The sequence below is a fragment of the Colias philodice genome, chromosome 2, assembly GCF_061535455.1.
Source record: "Colias philodice isolate Cphi_HAF_F1 chromosome 2, ilColPhil1 Martin Lab GWU primary, whole genome shotgun sequence".
Taxonomy (NCBI): domain Eukaryota; kingdom Metazoa; phylum Arthropoda; class Insecta; order Lepidoptera; family Pieridae; genus Colias; species Colias philodice.
This window is the reverse complement of record NC_143087.1, coordinates 7,537,875-7,554,094: the sequence shown is the minus strand read 5'-3', so window position 1 is coordinate 7,554,094 and position 16,220 is coordinate 7,537,875. Positions and strand designations below refer to the sequence as shown.

At 35.6% G+C, this 16,220-nt stretch overlaps 1 protein-coding gene across 4 annotated transcripts; it reads left to right on the top strand.

Moving 5' to 3' along the window:
• On the top strand, positions 1-16,218 carry LOC149490573 (E3 ubiquitin-protein ligase Su(dx)-like). 4 transcript variants are annotated; one of them, XM_089705953.1, is made up of 15 exons: positions 1-82; positions 273-342; positions 806-932; positions 1,333-1,620; positions 1,871-2,112; positions 2,583-2,797; positions 6,919-7,205; positions 9,306-9,526; positions 10,816-10,929; positions 11,645-11,824; positions 12,167-12,667; positions 12,980-13,075; positions 14,009-14,161; positions 15,123-15,254; positions 15,806-16,218. In XM_089705953.1, exons 3-15 carry the CDS (start codon positions 863-865, stop codon positions 15,941-15,943), a joined length of 2,637 nt encoding a protein of 878 aa, XP_089562079.1. In that variant the 5' UTR covers positions 1-82; positions 273-342; positions 806-862; the 3' UTR covers positions 15,944-16,218. The 4 variants fall into 4 exon arrangements, with proteins under 4 accessions (XP_089562079.1, XP_089562086.1, XP_089562097.1 ...); XM_089705960.1 differs by having other exon boundaries at positions 67-195; XM_089705965.1 differs by lacking the exon at positions 1-82 and adding an exon at positions 108-152.
• The last annotated feature ends 2 nt before the right edge of the window (positions 16,219-16,220 follow it).

Sequence of the window (16,220 nt, the reverse complement as noted above, 5' to 3'; positions counted from 1 at the left end):
TAGTGAAAAGTAAATAAAAACATCTGTAGTACGTCTCTGTCGTATGAAATGAAATATGAAATTGTACCTGTCTCTGTCTGTGGTAATAATCAGCTTGTGACTAATTATTTTAGAAATATTTTTGTTTACTTTATCCTGTTTTTATTGAAAATGTACTGTGATAATAACTAAGGATTACACGTGTTTAGAAATAGAGTAAATTTTCGGACAACTTATTGTAAATTTTAGGTGACCATTGTGTTCGTGATAAATTTTTGTCCATTTCCTTTCAGACAGTGTGATAAGAGGGAATGATAATGACCTAATCTAAAAGATTTTCTTTAATCGTCACAATCATTCTTGGTAAGTAGCATACTACTTATTTTATACTTGGAAAACAAGTAATCTCTCTCCCCTAAGGTGCAACTCGATATAGCAAATCTTACGATGTCTCTATGTTTCTTACAATTATCAACAGCTAATTGATCTTCCAAACGATTTAACATTCATGTTTATTAATTTCTATCTTTTTAACCTTTTTGCACATAGTTCATTTGTGTATTCTGTTTCATATATTATTATTTATCGTCATTTGTATATGTAGATAGCTGTCATTTGTACTAATTTCAGTTCTCAATTAATTAAATTTACCAGCATAACATTTCCAATGTGTTAAACACAAATTTAGTAGTGTGTTACAGACACTACTAAATTTGTGTTTAACAGATTAATGTATCTACTGCAGGGAATTTTGTTTGTATAATGATGTTTATAAATTTTAAGATTTATATGGTGAGTAATATCTTATGTTTGAATTGTTTTGTAGGTATTTCCACACAATAAAATGAAGAATAATATGAAAGCATGAAAAAATAACGCCACTATGTCAGAGAGCATTCAACCACTTACAGCCCCTATTTCTCTGTCTACATATCACCAACTAAGTTTGACAGGTATGTTTTAAACAATTATTAACCTTTTGTTCCGCAATTTATTAAAATAAAACAATCCCTGTTATTTATACTTTAAACGCCAAACCATAGGCATTGTAATAAGTCATTTGTCTATTAATTTCATGGTAAAAACTGCTGATCAGATTAATATTATACAATGATTAGAGACAGACTAAATCAAGTGTGAATAAGAAATACATAACTGACTTATAGTTGATAGACTTAGGGCTAATTTTTCAATCCTTGGTTAAAACTTAATCGACGAATTACATATGAAACTAACATTTCCTGTTAAATAAACAGTGTTTATGAGTACTTATCATGTACCTAGTTAGCTTAATTATTATTCTATTTGTCTTGGTTTGATGTACATACTAAAATTATTCTGATATTGTTTCAGTTGAATCTGCTAACATTAGGAGTTCTGGGCTCTTTAAACCAAATCCCTACCTGCAAGTGATCATTGATGATAATATATCAAGGAGGACTGAAGTTATAAAGAACACTTTACATCCAAAATGGAAAGAAGAGTTCACTGTCCTAGTCACTCCTCTATCAAAAATTGTTTTTCGTTTGGCCGACCACCATAGTTTTAGGAAAGACAACATCCTTGGGGAGAAGAGGATAAACTTTCTAAAAGTTCTCTTGTATTTTAATGGAAAAATTGAAAATGTTGAGATGACACTAGGTAAGGATATTTTTTTTATCTATCTATCTATCTATCAAAATTATTTTAATTACCAAAAATAATTGTATAATTAGTTTGGTTTGATATCACAAATTATACATCTCTCATTCCTGGCAAATTTGAACAAGATATTATTTGTTATTTATTTTTCTAAATAATAATTATTAAGGTTTTCTCAAATATTTTTAGATTTTCAATTATATTCTTACAACATAATAGTCTAGAATCTTATAATAAATTTTTTTTTTAGATTTAATGAAGACTGTATCCCAGGATAATTCTTCTAATTCAAATACTGAAGTAAAATCAGCTGAATTAGTGCTACTGTTAGATGGGTTACGAATTGATCCAACAATTTTAAGTCAATCGCATGAACTGTATGGAGAGCCTATGAATGCAAGAAGTCCACTTAACGATGGTGTTCGTGCAAGAATCAGACTACGCAACAATTCTGAAACATTCCGGTCTATGGCAAGACAACAGAATTTAAGAGTAAGTATTAATTAACTTGAGAATGATTTAATTATTAGAATATTGTAATTAGGTGCAGCATATAAAATGTAAGCTGGAATAGAAAATTCTTACTATAGTTTTTAAGTTTATGATGTAAGAAACATCTTCATCGCCTAAAATGCTTGTGTTAAGATAACAATAAGTTTATTGTACTCTTATAATATTATGAAATATGACCAATAAATTATAATAAGTCAATTTTGCTTTTGTCAAAATAAAAGAAATGCACACAAATTAGTAATAGTGGTTTAACCCATTGAGCCCCGATCGGCCCGATCGGTCCACGACACAATAGATTTTCTATTGTGTCTGTGATTCCGGGGCCTGAGTTATTAACATCTGTTGATGTTGATACTGTTTAAATCTATATTAAACTCTATTTATGTCATATCTATTCACGAATCACAATGATGATTCGCGTTTTCGTCTACAATTTGCAACGTTTACAGCCGCCGCCCGGTCCGCCGCCGCACAGCAACGGCGCGATCCCGGTGGCCGTGGCGGCGGACGGCGCGGGCCCGTCTCACGCGGACACGGACGCGCACGCACCGCCCGCGCACGCACCGCACGGCCCGACCCCGCCGCCGCCGCCGGCTAATAGTGCGACCCCCGAGGAACCGCTGCCGCCTGGATGGGAGATGCGATACGATGTTTATGGACGGAGGTGATTATGACATTATTTATTTAATTTACTGTTCGGTTTCTGACGTGACAACGTCTTAGGGTGACAAATCAACATCGAGCTATGCTGCGCTGTACTGCGCTGTGCTGTGTTTGGTCAACTCGCTCGTCTAATATTTTAATGAGGATACAAACAAACCATGCTGTGCTGCGCTGTGTGAGGCTACGCTCTGTTTAAAAACGCAGCAGTCTCGAGCGAGGCGCGCTACCCGCCGTGCTGAGCCGCGCTGTGCCGAACTGTGCTATGTTTTTATGGAGCTCTGCCATGCTGCGCTGTGTCGAGCTTATCACTACATAGTATAAAACAAAGTCGCTTTCTCTGTCCCTATGTCCCTATGTCCCTTTGTACGCTTAAATCTTTGAAACTACGCAACGGATTTTGGTGCAGTTTTTTTTAGGGTTCCGTACCTCAAAAGGAAAAAACGGAACCCTTATAGGATCACTTTGTTGTCCGTCTGTCCGAAAACCATAAATTTTTAGTTACATCACATAATATATATTTTTTTAATAATTTTAAACTTATTTGTACGGAACCCTCGGTGCGCGAGTCCGACTCGCACTTGGCCGGTTATTTATTAATAGATAGAGTGATTCAAGAGGAAGGTTTATATGTATAATAACATCCATTAAATAGTGGAGAAGTACTGTTATTTTTGAGGTTTCTAATGTGATGTCGTAAAAAATTACATTTATTTGAGACGATGTAATAAAAGTTTCACTTTAAAAACAGAACTTCTTTTTCAAAACAAAATAAACTTCTAAGTAATAATAATAAACATATCAAAGCACATATTTATCTATGTTTGGCTTAGTTTTGAGCCTTGTCTGTCCATCTTTTCCCAAGTAAAAATCACGGGAACTTCAGATATCTCTTCATTGTCATCGTCTTGCTCGGTGTCGTATGTCTTTTCTTGTACCTCCACGTTGTCTTCCACCTCACTGTCATTTTCGTCTTCATAGCAGAACCAGAAATTGTTTCTTCCAGCAACAATCTGATTTGATCATCGTTCATTTTGACATGAAGTATGGCCTAAAAAATTGGTCAAAATGTAATTTAGAGCAACATTCATACATATATTTTACTATACATACTTCATAAAGTATTCAAAGTCTTAAAAAATATATAAATGTACAAAATATATAATATTAATACTTACACAAAAACTTGCACCTATACTCGCGTCGGTCTCATGGACCGATTGGCGCCAAATGCTATGACACGTGAACTTCTGCCGACCACGCGACCTGCACTAAAATGAAGTTAGCCCCAAATCCGGAAACTAGCAAGGAACTCGACTTCACAGGATTTACCTTCATAAAAATAATTACGAAAATGTGTTTCGTCGGTCTCACAGACCAACGCGCGAGTATAGGAAGGTTAAAAAACGTAGCTTAAGAAACACAGCACAGCACAGCGCAGTACAGCGCAGCATCGTTTAATTGTTAAAAAAACGTAGCTTAAGAAACACAGCACAGCACAGCGCAGTACAGCGCAGCATAGCTCGATGTTGATTTGTCACCCTTATAATTCGATAGAGCCGGCTGCACGCACGAAAAAACATGACTCATGCGGCGTTACCTCGCTCTGAGGTGTTCCATGTAAGACTTGAAGCACAATCGGACGTTGTCACGTTCAACTATCATCAGTAAACCGACTTTATAGATAACCAATTTTTTTTTATTAGATTGATGACAAGCTGAGTAGAATATTTGAATATTTTTTTTATTGATTTTTGTAAAAAATATTTGTAAAGTATTTTATTTTGTATAGTTTAAAGTGATGTGTAAACTATTATTATTTAGAAGCCAATTTTGTTAAAGTTTATTTTACTAATCTAATCTACCAGAAAATCACAGCTTCAGCTTTTTTTTACCCAATTATCCTACATACATAGGATAGGCTGGCATATACTACATACTACATAGTAGAAATTTAGTATTTCATATTTATCTACATTCATGATAGATGTCTTTGCACTGAAAATAATGAGGAATTAAACTGTATTATTTTTTGTATGTAAATACCCTTTATCATGTTAAACATATTGCAGTTGTACACTCCAATGATATTACGTATTTTATATTATGATTTATTTGATAATAGATAAGCTATTACAATAAAGATTGTTTGTCAAAGCAGTTGCTAATTTGCATGAAATATCGAGATATAGCGTGCAAATCTTTGTACAAAAAATAAATATTAAATATTTATTAAAATATCAAATGTTGGTGTAAGCTTGATCAATTATGTTTGATGGAAATTCTCCTGATTTAAAATAGCGAAAACCTGCGTATGTTATCCGGAAATGTAAACATTAATTAAAATATTGCATCGTTTTGGTTTGAGAAAATTGAACATTATTACGGACATTCACTAAATTGACCTTGAGGGCGAGTCAACTGTTAAGACTTGTGTCAATATCATGTTTCAGTTTTATACTGTTTTTTATTTTTATTAGTTACAAGCAAAGGACTTTTCTTTTGCTTTAATTATCTATAATAAAAGTACCTATTTTAAGTAAATGTTATCTAATTGCACGCCTCATAAGCGAAGCGTTGAGGTGGGTACTACTGTCACTTCGCGCAAAACATCTGATTTTTAACCGACTTCAAAAAAAGGAGGAGGTTATCAATTCGGCCGGTATGTTTTTTTTTTTTATTTTTTTTTTTTATGTATGTACACCGATTACTCCGTGGTTTCTGAACCGATTTAAGTGATTCTTTTTTTGTTCGATGCGGGATGGTGTCGAATTGGTCCCATAAAAATTTTATTCGGATAGGCCCAGTAGTTTTTATTTTATGAGCATTTTTGTCTGTATTTGTAAATGTTTCAAGTGCAAGTTTGAAGTCGGTTGTTTTTAACGCAGTTATTGACTTGTTCAAACTTAAAATGTCTTTATGTATCATACATTGCACTTGTAAGATAATACATACACACACATATTAAGAAAAAACACTATTTTTAACGTTCATGATATTTTTGATGTCATTTTTGTTATTTAAACTAGTTAAAAAACAGTTTAAAAAAGTTCTGTCTTGGACGTCCGTGTGTCTGTATGTGCGGATCCTTTTTCTTGTTAACACGATAGCGACCGAAATACTTTACTAATCGAGTCTTTTTTTTTCTCTTACGCTTGAGTATGCTCAGGAATAGAACCCTTTCATTTTTCAGGGTCTGATTCGATGTGGTTTAATTGTTATTAAATAAACAAAAATAATAATTAATAAATATTTATTAAAAAAAAATTATGAGGCGTGCACTTTTGGATTTTCCAAATTATATTTAAAACTGCAATTAGACTCTGGAAGCACTAGTTAATATAATGCGTAAATAATTTCGCAACAAAAAATTGTTACAACAAATTAAGGTCACTTCAATTTTGTTTTCCAAGTTACTGCTTGCATACAAATTAATCGAAACTGGATTATAAAATAGTTTCTTAATAAGTAAAACGCGTTGAGTAATCGGGTTTTTCTCGTAGAGTAATCCATTTGAACTACCTTTATATAAATTGTATTTAATATTATCTTGAGGAAATGTTATACATGTTAAGAGAATATAATATTTGCCTATTAAATCAATGGATAGATAAATGTATTTATTCAACGTTAATCGATCTTCTTTCTATTTTATTTGTCTTTCATACACGAAACTTACGTAACTAGTACAATATATTAAACTTCTTAAGAAATCATTCTCGAGACATTCGCTGTTCGATGCAAAACAGACTATCTAGTAGTATTTCATTGTTGATCCCACTATAATAATAAACTTGTAAGCACGTAAGTAGATTGTGGTGAAAGTTTGAGTCGGCTATATTTTTTTTTAATTTCGAAGGGTTTTTCTGCCTGTTTCTAAGAAAGCAAATAAATATTTCGTTCCAATGTCTTATCAAAAGGATAGACAAGTACAAGCAATATACGTTTATTACAGCAAGACCATCTTTCATTCTATCGCATACAACAGATTCCTTCTCACACGCTAGCCTTCCCAAGTCAGGCATTTACCTTACTTTTGTATTGCCATTCTCTGACCATTACCATTCTGAAGCGTGTGCAACGTATGTATAATTTTCCAAACATCTAAGTTCCGTGTTAATTCAGATATTACGTGGACCACAACACGCGTTCCACGTCGTGGGAGCGTCCGCAGCCGCTGCCGCCCGGCTGGGAGGTGCGGCGCGACGGGCGCGGGCGCGTGTACTACGTGGACCACAACACGCGCACCACGACCTGGCAGCGGCCGGACACGGAGCGGCTGGCGCGCTTCCAGCACTGGCGCGGCGAGCGGCGCCACGTGGTCGCGCAGGGCAACCAGCGGTTCCTCTACCCGCAGCCGCAGCCGCCCCACCCGCCGAACAGCCAAGAGCACGAGCAGGAACCGCCCGCTGGTGAGTTATGTTCGCCTGGTACTTGTTGCGAGTGATACCAACTCTTCTAAATAGCTGAAGATGTTTTTTAATGATTTAGCTTCAAAATTCAAGCGCTTCAAGTTTGCTCTAGTAGTCATCAGATTAAATCAATTCTCCTTTTTAAGCTATTGCATATAATAGCTTCTATCGTGGGCCTTGAGCGCGGGGACCGAATCGAGAAATTCCGTAACTAAAAAACCTCACGCTCCCCACTCCGACGGACACGGAGGTGTGGCTTGAAGGCATGCTATGCAATAGTTTTACCGCGGGGACTGCCCCCGAGTGCCACACGTCTTTTTTTATCGATTTAGCTTAAAAAATTCAAGCTCTTTAAGTTTGCTATTCTAGTAGTCATCAGATTAAATCAGTTCTCCTTTTTTTATAGAAATTATTGACACATTGAAAATTTTTCTATTATTTTTCTTGATGTCTTATGTTTATGCTGTAATGTTGTCGCGTCGAGCTAATTATGTGGGTGGAATGTATAAACATTAAATTGCATAAAAAATATCAATTTCGATATTTATCAACAGACGATCCGATATTTATCAACAGACGATTATCCAAATTCCTGAATCACATTTTAATTGAATTTTTAATGGAAAGCAATAAATATTAACAAGAAAACCAATAACCTATATGTTGTGTCGACATTATATCCGTGTATCCGCTTGCTTGCCTGTTAGGGCTTCCTAATCAGTACCTACAAACCAACCGCAGTTGACTAAGTTTACATCAAGGAAAACGAAACTTATATTTACTGTTATATACAGTATTATATTATTTTATTATATTATATTATTTTATCAGATTCTATTAATAGCTTTATCATTCTCATACGCATTGCTTTAAAAGGAACACGCATATTGAGTACTTTATGATGATGAGACAACAAAATTCTGGATTATCAAACATTTAGGATAAGGTGCAATGTGCATCTGTATAGAATATACAACTCCCGATAATGAATCATTACATTCGATTTGACAGCTAAAGACAATAATGGATTATAATTATTACGAAAATACGTTTCGTATTCAAATTATAAACGTAATCATTATTGATTGTGTTTGTTACCACCTGCATAAATTCACAAATTACTATTTACCAATCACGAGAAAAGGGTTGACGTACGTAAACCTACATAATTATCTTTCCGCGATAATATTCATGTGAACGATATTATTTATGTCGATGTTATCAATTGTTATACATATAAATAAAGACGTAAGGTACAGACATGCAAGTTTAAGCTACATGTAAGCATACAATATATTATGAGTTGAATTCAAACACGGTACAAAAACAACAGCCAATTTTTATGTACCAAATGCATATAGTACTTAACTACTTATATTTGTTAAGATTAGCACTTCTATCCTATCTGAATCCATACAATTGTTATGATACATATGATTGCCTAGGAAAGGCGGTATAATTGTACTTTTGTGGTTTTAATGTTTCTTCTTTAAAGATATAGTTTTGATGTTTATGTTTAATATTGATTTGTGTAATTTAAAGATATCTTCACTTGTGATTTTCCCAAGGAACATAATTAGTACACATAATCTGCAACGGGTAACATACTTCGTAGAAAAACAATCTTTTTAATTTTCAACAATAATAAGTAGGCTTTATACATTGTCTAGTTGAATTTTGTATGATTGAAATACACCATATGATCAAATGAACGATATCGTCTATGTCCATGTTAAATGTATCCAAATAAAATAAAAGTTGAACAAACAAGAATTACAACGACACTTCATAGGCAAAAGCGATCCACGGTTTGGGCTATGGGACGTGCCTAAGAAATATACATACAAATACATATACACTCGAAAAACATAACCCTCCTTTCGCAGTCTTGTAAAATGTTTGGTTTTAACTCCACTCATCATTGAATCCTTTAAATTTTTTTCTTATTTATTCCATTCACGTATTTAACCCATTTAGCACCGAACGGCCAGATCCGACCGCGACACAATAGATTTTCTATTGTGTCTGTGATTCCGGGGCCTGATGGATTAATATTAACTCATACATTCACATATCTATTATATAAAATTCCTCCAACAGCAGGTAGCACAGTGAGCGTAGCTAGCAGTTCGACCGCGAGCACTAGCCCCCCAGCCCCCCCCAGCGCGGCGAGCACAGCGGGCACAACCAGCGCGGTGAGCGCGGAGGACGCGCTCGGCGCGCTGCCGGCCGGCTGGGAGCGCCGCGTGCAGCCCGACGGACGCGTGTACTACGTGAACCACAAGAACCGCACTACGCAGTGGGAGGACCCGAGGACTCAGGTGCGTGTCCTTAGATGCTTGTTTATATTGTAGTGGAAGGAACTGAGGACTCAGGTACGTGTCCTTAGATGCTTGTTTATATTGTAGTGGAAGGAACTGAGGTCTCAGGTACGTGTCCTTAGATGCTTGTTTATATTGTAGTGGAAGGAACTGAGGACTCAGGTACGTGTCCTTAGATGCTTGTTTATATTGTAGTGGAAGGAACTGAGGACTCAGGTACGTGTCCTTAGATGCTTGTTTATATTGTAGTGGAAGGAACTGAGGACTCAGGTACGTGTCTTTAGATGCTTGTTTATGTTGTAGTGGAAGGAACTGAGGACTCAGGTACGTGTCCTTAGATGCTTGTTTATATTGTAGTGGAAGGAACTGAGGACTCAGGTACGTGTCCTTAGATGCTTGTTTATATTGTAGTGGAAGGAACTGAGGTCTCAGGTACGTGTCCTTAGATGCTTGTTTATATTGTAGTGGAAGGAACTGAGGACTCAGGTACGTGTCCTTAGATGCTTGTTTATATTGTAGTGGAAGGAACTGAGGACTCAGGTACGTGTCCTTAGATGCTTGTTTATGTTGTAGTGGAAGGAACTGAGGACTCAGGTACGTGTCTTTAGATGCTTGTTTATGTTGTAGTGGAAGGAACTGAGGACTCAGGTACGTGTCCTTAGATGCTTGTTTATATTGTAGTGGAAGGAACTGAGGTCTCAGGTACGTGTCCTTAGATGCTTGTTTATATTGTAGTGGAAGGAACTGAGGACTCAGGTACGTGTCCTTAGATGCTTGTTTATATTGTAGTGGAAGGAACTGAGGACTCAGGTACGTGTCCTTAGATGCTTGTTTATATTGTAGTGGAAGGAACTGAGGACTCAGGTACGTGTCTTTAGATGCTTGTTTATGTTGTAGTGGAAGGAACTGAGGACTCAGGTACGGGACGGGCTAAGGTGCTTGTAAAGAAAAGAGCTGTATATTGCGATGCAAGAATGGCAATGGTAGTGTACTATGTGTCAAATGACATTTGTAATACGATTTACTCGGAAAGGTTTGCCTTAACGTAAATAGGTTTTTTACATATAAGATAGTATCTGACTCTAAAATTAAATTACAATACAAAAGTTATTGTTTGACTTATACTATTATTGATAAGTTTGAATTAACAGGTAACACTTTTGATGCTAAGTCGATCGCACTTTTGGTGCAAAATCTATATTTTGTTAGTGCGATGCATTCTCTGATCAATATTTTTTGTTTGCGCATTGCATAGAATTCTCTGTTAAAATTGTGAAATTAATTTTCAGGGTCAAGAAATTAGTGCATTAGAGGAGGCTTTACCCCCCGGCTGGGAGATTCGTTTCACAGAAGAGGGAACGCGATACTTTGTAGATCACAATACGAGAACCACCACCTTCCAGGTACGTATATTTTTAAGTTATATTTGAAGGCAATATCACCAACGTACTAGCGATGGGCTAGAAAATGAAATTGCTAATTTTAACTGCAGTGAAATACATATCACCATTTGCTATTACCCCGACTACATCCGGTTTCGCCTGGTATAAAAAATAGCCACACTACTCTACTCTACTAGTGGGCTAACCCTTAGGTTACGTATTTATCTCATGACGAAAGAATTTTTAATCGCTCATTTAGTTTTTAGTTAAATTATTACAATCAAACAAATTCTTTATCTATAAAGCATGTATTTATTATTCATGTTAAATGTAAATGTATTAATAAAGATTAATAAAGAGCAAGAATATTAGTGAGTCGTCTGCTCTATCGCTGGGGTTGCAGTAAAAAAAAAGACTGGTTGCACTCCGGGAGTGCCGGCAGAAGTGAAAACTTGATTATTAACGTTCAGCATGTTTGATATTTTGGAAGGGTATCCGTCTTACGCATGGAATATAAGGGCTTAAAAAAAAATCGTCTTACGCTTTTTCGATCAGGCCACGTGTCCTGACGCGAGTTTAAGATTTTATACCCAACGCCGCTAAAGAAGTTTTCACTTCAAAAATTGGTTTGAGACGATTGACTCTAACTCGTGTTATAAAAAGTGTAGTAGCCTCTCTAGTACAGTACATAGTAACTCAATGATTAAAATACATAATAAGTGTCACTTCTGTGCAGGACCCGCGGCCGGGCGCGCCGAAGGGCGGGGCGGGCGCGTACGGCGTGCCGCGCGCGTACGAGCGCTCGTTCCGCTGGAAGCTGAGCCAGTTCCGCTACCTGTGCCAGAGCAACGCGCTGCCCAGCCACATCAAGGTCACGCTCGCCAGGCAGACGCTCTTCGAGGACTCCTACCACCAGGTTCATACTATTATTTGCTGATAATTGTGTTCCAAATTGTTCGTATTAGTCGAAATATTATTTAATTTATAGTATCTGCTAGACCAATGTACACAATTATTTTGGAAACTTTTTACGTGAAACAAAATAATTATAATAAAAGACTGGCAAATGAAGGAAGGATCTGTTCTAAAAGGCAGACGAGAAGTTGGTCTCATCTTGTAAAAAAAATCATATTATATTTAAAACTCAAGGATTTCAGATCATACATAAAATATAATCAACTGAAATTGTTTATTTTTTTAGGCAATTGTTGTTATATTAAAAGAAAATATTTAATAAAATACAATTTTCTCCTTTCAGATAATGAGGCTACCCGCATACGAGTTAAGAAGACGTTTGTATATAATATTCCGTGGTGAGGAGGGTCTGGACTATGGAGGCGTCAGCCGAGAATGGTTTTTCCTATTATCGCATGAAGTTTTAAACCCCATGTACTGTTTGTTCGAATACGCGAATAAAAACAACTACAGCCTTCAAATAAATCCTGCCAGTTACGTGAATCCTGATCATCTGTTATATTTCAAATTCATCGGAAGGTTCATAGCGATGGCCTTGTATCACGGTCGATTTATTTATTCCGGTTTCACGATGCCCTTCTACAAGAGAATGCTCAACAAGAAACTCACTATGAAAGACATCGAATCCATCGATCCCGAGTTCTATAACTCTTTGGTGTGGATAAAAGACAACAATATAGATGAGTGTGGCCTTGAAATGTGGTTCAGTGTGGACTTTGAAGTGTTGGGCCAAGTGATACACCACGAACTGAAACCGGCCGGTGATAAAGAACGTGTTACAGAAGTGAGTTATATTTTATATATTACATATTTTAGGTATAAATTAAATATATTTTTTTTAATATTTCAGGACAATTTTCATACACGACACAATCTGATCCCATACTAAGCTTTTCGCTTGTGTTATGGAAACCAGATGGCTGATAAACATACATATATAATTTTAAATAAATACTTATATAGATAATAATTGTCTTGTAATTATCATTTGTTTTGTCATTTTAAATGTTTTTTCAAAAAAGTACTTGTACTTTTTTGTGTACATTACAATATTTAAAAAAAATAATTAAAGTGCAACCAATTTCGTTTATTTTAGACAAACAAAGAACAATACCTGCAATTAGTAACACAATGGCGAATGACGAGAGGTATTGAAGAACAAACATCTGCTTTCCTTGATGGCTTCAATGAGGTGAGTTTTAAATGTTTCAAAATGAAATATAATTTGACGTAATCAATTATTATTTGAAGTATTTTAACAAATACAAGTTGTTTATTTGTCTGTGACATAAAGGGGAAGTTTTAAGTACGAAGAAAGTTTCGCAAATTGTAAATTGTCTACCCTCCCTGTTAGAAACGACATCGAAATATGCTTCGTTTTTTTTTTTTCGAATAAGGCTACTTGAGTTTGTGTATAAATCCAATTGATAAAACAATTTCAAAATAAATAGTGTGCTTCTTGAGATCGTTTTCTCGTAGCTAGAGCAGATTACAAGCTCTTTTTTATCCTAGGACTACTCTGTATATTATAACTTTGTCAATGCATATGTATTTAATTTAAAATAGCCTCTGTACCTACACCGAGGGTGTAAGAGTGACAAACATCTATACATTCTATCAAATTTTCGCTTTACTTACCAATATCATTTATTGGTAAGAAGAATTGGACAATAAGTATCTAATTATTTTAACATTAATTGATTATTTTGCCGTCAAAATTGGATTTATGTATTATGTATATGTGTATTTTTTACCTAATCTGCAGTTAGCTGCAGACTGTGTGTCTTTGATTTAATGTTATATTTGTTAGTGGTGGTTGCCTATAATTGTGACAGCACTATGTCTACGATTGTTATTACTTTAATGCTTTTACCTATGTATCAGTGTATGTCATGTTGGTGATCCTTAATGAAAAAATGTATGCGTGTACAAGAGTACACACGTAAGAAGTGAAACTTCTTTATGACCTTAAAAATGTCACGAGTATGGCGTAACGCAAAAATGTCACGCGTACGGCGTAACGCAAAAATGTCACGCGTACGGCGTAACGCAAAAATGTTACACTAAATTTTTGTCCAACGCCGATAAAGAAGTTTCACTTCAATAAATAAATGACGCATGTTAGGTGGTGCCGCTCGAGTGGCTCAAGTACTTCGACGAGCGCGAGTTAGAGCTGATGCTGTGCGGCATGCAGGAGGTGGACGTGGACGACTGGCAGCGGAACACCATCTACCGGCACTACACGCGCACCAGCAAACAGGTCGTCTGGTTCTGGCAGGTACGTCACGTAGCTTTTTTTTAAATTGTTTTTTGAATTTAGAATGAGATGTTTTTGTGAAAATGTGTTTTTTTTATTATAATCTGTGAAGTTAGCTCTCTTCTCAATCGAGTGTTGGAGCTACAAATGATCGTCGATGTTTGCCGCCACTACGGCTATTACGAATAAACATCTGCAATGACGACCGATCATAGACACTATCGTGATTGCCTCTACTCTTCCAACGCTACCGATTGTGAAGAGGGCTCATTAGAATTTTTAACGACGAATGTTTTGGAATTTTGACGTGACAACGTCTTATAATTCGATAGCGCCGGCTGCATGCACGAAAAAACATGACTCATGCGGCGTTACCTCGCTCTGAGGCGTTCCATGTACGGCTTGAAGCGCCGAACGAGCGACAAAGAAGCACAATTGGACGTTGTCACGTTCAACTATCGCCAGTAAACCGACTTTACAGACAACCAATTTATTTTAAATGGCTTTTTGAATTTAGAATGAGATGTTTTTTGTGTCAATGTGTTTTTTTTTTATTATAATCTGTGAAGTTAGCTTTCTTCACAATCGAGTGTTGGAGCTACAAAATGATCGTCGATATTTGCCGCCATTACGGCCTCATTGCCACTACTCGTCCAACGCTACCGATTGTGAAGAGGGCTCATTAGAATTTTTAACGACAAATGTTTTGGAATTTTAATAATGAGTTTCTGGGAATTTTAAATTGTATGGTGAAAGTTGAATGTTCAACTAGGCGGAAAGTGTAATTATTGTAATGAGTAAGAGAAATCAAATATGTAACAAATTATTTAATATGATAAAATATGACTAAGTTATTTTTAAGTTTAAAAAATTACTTTCACTGTTAATTCAAGTATACATATATAATTAAATAAATAAATTAAATATATTTATAACATGGGTTGCGATGGTAGTTTTTCTAATGACACTCTTATATTCGCAGTTCGTACGCCAAATGGATAACGAGAAACGCGCGAGGCTGCTCCAATTCGTAACAGGAACGTGCCGAGTGCCGGTCGGCGGGTTTGCGGAGCTCATGGGATCCAATGGACCTCAACGCTTTTGTATAGAAAAGGTTCGTTTTATATTACACTAGCTGCTCCGCGCGGTTTCACCCCCGTGGCTCCACTCCTGTTGGTCGTAGCGTGATGATATATAGCCTATAACCTTCCTCGATAAATAAGCTATCTAACACCGAAAGAATTTTTCAAATCGGACCAGTAGTTCCCGAGATTAGCGCGTTCAAACAAACAAACTCTTCAGCTTTATAATATTAGTATAGATTGTTTTTAATCCTACACACTGTCAGTATCATCATAAGTATGATAGGTAATTATGGTTGTTCCTAAAACTTATATTATTCAATAAATAAGAAACAGTCACTTTTTATAACTAATACTAGCTTATTTTTTTATTAATTAAAACAATTGTATGTTCGATGCTGATGCGATGTTGCCCTCTTTAGCAAGTATTAACTTACACATATTTTTTTGTCTATATCACAATTTTAAATTATTGATGTTAAGACGTTCAGTTTATTCACATTCCTAAATAAATACGAATATATTATTTTCTCAATTTTAATGTAAGTTTAAAGACTAATCAATATTTGCATTTCTTTTAAAGGTTGGAAAAGATACTTGGTTGCCGCGATCACACACCTGCTTCAATAGACTCGACTTACCTCCTTACAAAAGTTACGAGCAATTATGTGAAAAGCTAAATTTCGCTATTGAGGAAACTGAAGGCTTCGGGCAGGAATAACATTATTTGTTTGCTCTTAGTATTAGTAAATGTAATATAAATTAAAAACACAATAAATTAATTGCACCATACCTCGAAATGAGGCATTTATACCAATGAACTTGGTGCCGTCGAAAAAAAAGACCAACCAAATACTTGTATGAAATATTTTGTTTTAACAATTATTTTATAATTATGTAGATATCACTAGTGTATTGTCAGTTATATAAGATATATTTTGTTTGAACTATATTTAAAAGTTCTTCTATAAAGTTCAATAAAATTCCAAAACAACATA

Excerpts from the sequence above, each read along its gene's own strand:
- LOC149490573 (XM_089705953.1), top strand. The coding sequence starts at position 863 with ATGTCAGAGAGCATTCAACCACTTACAGCCCCTATTTCTCTGTCTACA. Across the intron at positions 2,798-6,918 it reads TACGATGTTTATGGACGGAG|ATATTACGTGGACCACAACA; the intron begins GTGATTATGACA and ends GTGTTAATTCAG. Across the intron at positions 12,668-12,979 it reads ATAAAGAACGTGTTACAGAA|ACAAACAAAGAACAATACCT; the intron begins GTGAGTTATATT and ends CGTTTATTTTAG.